General features: G+C 45.1%; 1 protein-coding gene across 1 annotated transcript in view; it reads right to left on the bottom strand.

Annotated features, from left to right (window-relative positions):
* Window positions 1-7,500, bottom strand: part of LOC119578566 (charged multivesicular body protein 7-like) — a 30,114-nt gene that overhangs the window by 16,003 nt on the left and 6,611 nt on the right. Inside the window, exon 2 of the mRNA XM_037926134.1 lies at window positions 2,859-3,114. Within this exon, the coding sequence (XP_037782062.1) occupies window positions 2,859-3,114 (256 nt within the window). The remainder of the gene's footprint in view (window positions 1-2,858; window positions 3,115-7,500) is intronic.

Here is a 7,500-nt window from a genome sequence, read left to right as displayed (position 1 = left end):
ACAACCAAACTCACAATGGCGTTCCACAATTACTCGAAATGCTAGTATACGGTCTATCGTGGACTTGCCATGAGTAAATCCAGACTGCTTCGGTCTCTGATGCCTCAGTAGGTGGTTGCGGATCCATTTCAGAAGAATGTGGGTGAGAACCTTGCCCGGTATGCTGAGCAGTGTAATGCCATGGTAGTTGCTACAATCCCAACAATCCCCTTTCCCCTTCCAGAGAGGGATGACCAGGAGGTCAGGGGGAATGGTACCAAACTGCCAGATGGCAGTCAGGACTGTATGCAGGCCCCAAGCCATAGGTTCACCCCCAGTCTTTAGCAGTTCAGCAGGGATATCACATATGCCTGCAGCTTTCCCACTCTTCAGTTTGGAAATCGCCATCACAACCTCTGTTAGTGAGGTTCCTCGCTGATGGGTGGGTCTGGCACAGGCACTGTGACATCGCTTGCATCCAAGCTAACTGTTGGAGGGTCTACCTGGTACAACTGCACAAAATACTCAGCCCAACGTTCACGAACCCCAACATGATCTAAGATGATCCGTCCATCCGCTGATCGGACTGCAGTCATCTGTGAGGAGGGCTTAGAGTTCAGCTTTCTCTGGGCTTGGTAGGCAGGGTGAAGGTCATTTACCAAGAAATGGCCTTCAGCCTCCTCAGCAAGATTCCTGATGAACTGTTCCTTGTCCCTTCTCAGCAGTGTCTGAGCCCTACGCACCATGGAGCGATGCAAGACTTGATTACCATTCAGCTGAGCCTTGCGACACACTTCAGTGGCCTCTAATGTCTCCAGGGAGATGGAATTCTGTCTTGCCCTCGGGCATACGCCAATGGACTCCTGAACTGCTTCGAGTGCTATGCCCTTGAAGAGCTCCCACAGAGCAACTGGGTCTGTCAGGTTGTCAACTGCAGTGAATCGCTCAGAGACTGCCATGGTGAACCCACGGGCACACTCCTCCTCCCTTAATCTGTCCAGGTGAAACACCTTAGGGTGGCCACTGGAGGGACAGGGAGTTTTGAAGTGGACCTGCTGTGTAGTCACAACCAGTCTATGGTCAATGCCACAGAACTCGGCACTCCGGTAAACCCTGCAGTTCAGGAGGATCCTCCATCGCGTGCTAACAAGAATGTGGTCGATCTCCTTGGCCACTGTATCCATATCGCTGTACCATGTCCAGCAATGCAGGTTGGAGCGCTGGTACCAGGAGCCAGAGATCCTCATTTTCTGGGACCTAGCAAAGTCCCGGAGAAGGAGGCTATTCTCACTGCTGGGATCAGCTCCCGAGCCATGGGGGCTGACAGAAATCTCATAACCAGCTCGGTCGCCCAGAACAATGCCAATATCTCACCGGGGGCAATTGACTGCCACAGATGCGAGTTTGGCGTAGAACGCCTCTTTCACATCAATTTTACATACATCGGTAGGGGCGTATACAGCAATAAGAGACATGAAGCCAAAAGCATGCTTCAGTCTCAATGCCATAATACGCTCATCAACCTGTGTCACCTCATCTACCGAGGGCTGAAGTTGGCTGGAGATGGCTATGGCTACACCCTGGAGGTGGTGACCATTGCTGCGGCTCGACCAGTAGTAGGTGTACCCACCCACACTGATCGTGCCGCTACTATGTCTTCTCACCTTTGAGAGGGCAGCCACCTCAACTCCCAGTCGCTTCAATTCCCGCGATAGCAGAGGTAACCGCTCATCCTGCCACAAGGACTGGATGTTCCAAGCACCTACCTGGAAAGCATGCCTGAGGTTAAGCCTCGGGTGGTCACTCCGGGTGCACGCCACCACTGCCGCCCCCGGCGACACTGCCCTAAATAAATATATATATATATATATATATATATATATATATATATATATATATATATATATATATATACATATGTATGTGTGTGTGTGTGTGTATGTGTATTAATTTATATCTATATATGTATATGTATGTATGTATGTTTATATATATTTACATATATATGTATGTTTATACGTACATATATATACATTATATATATACATATGTATATATATATATTATATGTATATATATATATATATATATATATATATATATATATATATATATATATATATATATATATATTTGTATGTATGTATGATGTATGCATGCATGTATGCATGTATGTATGTTTATATATACATATATAACATATATCATATATATATGTTTTATATATATATATATAAATAAATATATATTTGTATATATTTACTTTTATATATAATATATATATATATATTATTACTTTATATATATATATATATATATAATATATATATATATATATAATATATATTATAGATATATATAATTATATATACATATTATTCATATTATATATATCTATTATTTATATTTGTGTGTGTGTGTATATATATATACATATATATATATATATATATATATATATATATATATATATATATATATATATATATATATATATATATATATATATATATTATATAAGTGGTTTCTCAAGTAAGCGTAATGCCCATATTTTTGGGCACATGATGGCAGTGAAGCATCCAGATACAATGGGTTAAAATGCTCATCCTGACACTTGGAATATTTTGTATTCTTCAACAGAGTACCAACAGAAGGTAATGTCTTCAAAAGAACAACAGAGCTATTGTTATATTGAAAAGACAGGAAATCAAACTAGATGCAGCTTCCTGATGACTAGTATAATCAGAGACAGGGATTCAAGTGCTAACAATTTAAGGAAAGAGGCCTTGGTTGTATTACCCATATAGTGGTCTGATAAAGAACTGAAAATGGTTATTTACAATCTTTCCACAGATATTTAACTGTTAGACATCTCTTACCAAGATCAGCTTTTGTTATATCAGGTTTGCTTTTATCTCCTGGCATTAGAAATTTCACATAGGTTGTGCCATTATGAACAGTAGTTGCTGCTTGTCCTTGATAAGCAAGAGTTTCCACTATTAATTGGAGGTTGTCTGCAGATCCAACACATTCATTAATTCTATGGTACAGGTGAGGTAAAGCAATTGGTAGATTCACTGGGTAATTCTTAGCTGCAGATTCCCAATATCTCTTCATCACTTGATCACACATTTCCTTAAAAATGAAAATTAAAAATATATAAATTATATGGAAACAACCTTTTGAGAAGTGGAAAGACTATTGGAAAAGTTAAGATAGAGTGAATTCTTTCAGTAAATGTAAGATACATTGTATATATTTATCTATCTACCTATCTTACACATACAATTCAATATTTAAGTATGAACTCATTTAAAATTATATATACAATTTAAGATATTTATTCTACATATGCATATATAAATATAAATAAATATACATTATATATATATATATATATATATATATATAAATATATATATATATATAAATATATATATATATATATATATCGATATATGTATATATAATATATAAATATATATATATATAATATATTATATATATATATATATATAAATATAAATATTAAATATAAATATATATTTATATATATATATAATTATATATATATAGATATATATATATATATGTAATATATATATGTATGTATTGTATGTAGTATGTATGTATATATATATATCTAATATAATATATATATAATATATCTATATATATATATGATATATATGTATCAGCATCATCATCAAGGGGCTAACGTCCCAACGGGGGCGCATGGCCGCATCCACCTTCGCTTCCAAGCCACGAGGTCCCTCGAGCGAGTCTCAGGCAGGCACACGGCCCATCTCTAATTCCTCACGACAGGTCTCGTCGAGCTGCCCAAGCCATGATCCCTAGGACGTACCAAAGGTATCCCCACCAGGTTGTCTCGCAGAGAGACAACCGGATGGGCGGGGCGTCCATAGGGAGGCGAGCTGGTGGCCATATAGCCTGGAGTTGGCAATCCCGGATTATGCAAGTAACAGGTCCAACCAGTTGCGAAGTGGTCCTGCCAAATGTACCCCATGATCCGGCGAAGCGCGACTTGTTACAAAAGGATTTCAAGGCGGGAGGACTACCAGGCACTGGATAGAGTCCAGGTTTCGCTTCCATTAGAGCAAAACTGGACGTTTCAAGGCCTTGAAGACACGCCGCTGGTCCTTCTGCATAGGTACGACATCTCCAAACGCTCTTCGTTGATCGAGTTCATTGTCTCCTGTTGCCACACCAATCCGTCTACTGAATTCCTGGTCTGACAACCCAAGAGATATGGACTACGCTACCAAGGTATGTAAAACTTTCTGTGAACTTCAACGTCCTAGCCGCAAGCAGGATCGATGAAAAGGTTCCCCACAGGCCCCCAAAGTCCTGAATCTTGGTCTTGGTCCAGGAGACCTCTAGGCCTAGGGCTTCGCCTCATTGATAAAGGCATCAGAGCCGCAACAAGGACTTACAAGGACTAAGATAGGATGGCAAACATCGGCGGCAAAGTTCAAGGTCCAAGACCTTAATATTGCCTAATGTTGCTCCGCACTGACTTTGGCTAGTTAGCTCTGCACCATTATCCAGTCCATACAGTGTTGAAAAGTTGTGGGTGCAAGGGACACAGCCTGCTCACCCCTGAAGTAACAGGGAAGAAGTTTGAAATACCCCCACACACTTTACAGCACTTTCAGCTGTACCCGTATAGAGGCTGCTATCAGCCCAATAATCTGGTCGGATTTCCCCTGAGCCTCAGGATCTCCCATAGCGATTCCCAGTGCACTGAGTCAAAAACGCCTTATTGAGGTCGATGTAGGCTGCAAGTAACCACGACCAAACTCCATGACGGAGTTCCACAATTAACTGAAGTCGCTAGGTATACGGTTCTATTGTGATTGCCAGGCGTAAATCCAGACTGCTCCGGTCTCTGGAGCCTCAGAGGTGGTTGCGGATCCGTTTCAGAAAGGAATGTGGGCGAGACTTGCCTGGTATGCTGGCAGGTAATGCCACGGTAGTTGCTAAGTCCCATGATCCCGTTCACCTTCCAGAGAGGGATGACAGCCCCTCAGCAGGTAGGGGGAATGGTACCAGACTGCCAAATGGCAGTCAGGACTGTATTGCAGGCCCCAAGCCATAGGTTCACCCCCAGCTGCAGCAGTTCACGAAGGGATATCACATATGGCCTGCCAGCTTCCCACTCTTCAGCTGGAACCATCGCCAGCCTAACCTCTGTTAAGGTAGGAGGTCCTCGCTGATGGGTGGGTTTCCGGAACAGGCACTGAGACATCTTGCATCCAAAGCTAACTGTTAGGAGGGTCCACTCTGGTACAAATGTTCAAAATACTCAGCCCAACGTTCACGAACCCCAACATGATTGAGATGATCCGTCCATCCCCTGAATGGACTTGCAGTCATCTGTTTGAGTGAGGGGCTTAGGGTTCAGTTTTCTCAGGGCTTGGTAGCGCATGGTGAAGGTCATTACAAGAAATGGCCTTCAAACTCCTCAAGACAAGATTCTGAATGAACTGTTCCTTGTCCGCTCCCCAGCAGTGTCCGAGCCCTACGCCACCATGGAACGACGCAAGACTTGATTCCCATTCAGCCGAGCCTGCGACACGCTCAGTGGGCTCTAATGTCTCCAGGGAGATGGTATTCTGCATTGTCTTGGGCGTACGCCAATGATACGAGCTGCTTCGAGGTGTACGCGCTTGAAGGACTCCCAAGAGCAAAACTGGGTCTGTCAGGTGCTGGTTTCTGTGAATCGGTCAGAGACTGCCGTGGCGAACCACAGCTACACTCCGCCTCTTAGTCTGTCCAAGTGAACACCTTAGGGTGGCCACTGGAGGGACAGGGAGTTTTGAAGTTGGACCCGCAGTGTAGCCACAAGCAGCCTATGGTCGGGGCCACAGAACTCCCCAGCACTCGGTAAACCCTGCCAGTTTCTGAAGGATCCTCCATCGCGTGCTGACAAGAATGTGTCGAATCTCCTTGGCCACATTACCCGCATGCTGTACCAAGTCCAGCGATGCGGGTTAGGAGCGTGTACCAGGAGCAGAGATCCCTCATTTTCTGGGACCTAGCAAAGTCCCGGAGACGAGGGCTATTCTCGCTGCTGGGATCAGCTCCCGAGACATGGGGGCCGACATACATCTCGTGCAAGCTCGGTAACGACGGATACCGCATTGAAGTCGCCCAGAACAATGCGGTAGTCCGCCGGGGGCAATCGTCTGCCACAGATGCGAGTTTGGCGTAGAACGCTCTTACATCGGTTTCTGTACATCGGGTAGGAGCATATACAGCAATAAGAGGGACAACGAAGCCAAAAGCATGCTACAGTCTCAATGCCATGATTACGCTATCAACCGGTGTCACTCGACTACCGCGGGCTGAAGTCGACTGGAGATGGCTTATGGCTACACCCTGGAGGGGTGACCATCGCTACGGCCCGACCAGTAGTAAGTGCAACCAACCACACTGATTCGTGCCGCTACCAGGTCTTTTCACCTCTGAGAGGGCAGCCACCTCCAACTCCCAGTCACTTCAATTCCCGCGATAGCAGAGGTACGCTCATCCTGCCGCAAGGACCAGATGTTTCACCACGGCCACCCGAAAGCCAACCTGAGGAAGCTTGGGTGGTCACTCCGGGGTGCACGCCACCTGCCGCCCCCGCAACACAGCCCCAAATAAAGGGGGGTCGCAGGTGTGGACCGCCTATCCACCTGTGGGGTTCCCGAGGGCTTTCCCCACAAGCTTCAGGTGGGTTGGCGCTCTGCTGGGGCGCAGGCGGGACGAGTAACTCTAGTTCAATCCGCACCCCGACATTTGCCTCCCAGCGGTACCCACAGCCCCGCCTTACTTGCTGGGTGGGAGGGACAACACCCCTCCCCCCAGCATTCTCATTTATATGGGACGTTGCCAGAGGGTCATTCTGGGGTAGGGGACTGGCAAGGCCCACCCCCCCCGAGCCGCCCCATCCCCAGGGTAGTATATATATATATATTTAAATATATAGATATATATATTATATATATATATATATATATATATATGTGTATATATGTAGTATATACATAAACATATATATAAAATATATGATATATATATATATCATCATCATCATCATCATCAAGTGGCTAACGCCTACGGGGGCGCATGCGCATCCCCACCCTTCGCCTTCCAGCACGAGGATCCCTCAAGGCGAGTCCCAGGCAGGCACACGGCCAATCTCTAATTCCTCGAGGCCAGGTCTCGTCGAGCTGACCCAAGCCATGATCTCCTAGGACGTCCCACAGGTCTCCTCCACCCAGGTGTCTCGCAGAGAGACAACATGATGGCAGGGTCGTCCATTAGGGAGGCGGCTAGGTGGCCTATAGCCTGAGTGGCGATCCGGATTAGCAAGTAAACAGGTCCCATGCCAGGTTCACGGTGCAACCGCGTGGACACGTGGTCCTGCCAAATGTACCCATGATCCGGCGAAGGGACTTGTTACAAAAGGATTCAAGGCGAGGACTCCAAGGCACTGGATAGCGTCCAGGGTCG

The sequence above is a fragment of the Penaeus monodon genome, chromosome 11, assembly GCF_015228065.2.
Source record: "Penaeus monodon isolate SGIC_2016 chromosome 11, NSTDA_Pmon_1, whole genome shotgun sequence".
In the NCBI taxonomy this organism is placed as follows: Eukaryota; Metazoa; Arthropoda; class Malacostraca; order Decapoda; family Penaeidae; genus Penaeus; species Penaeus monodon.
Note: the sequence above shows the minus strand (reverse complement) of the source record. Positions and strands in the feature narration are given on the sequence as shown.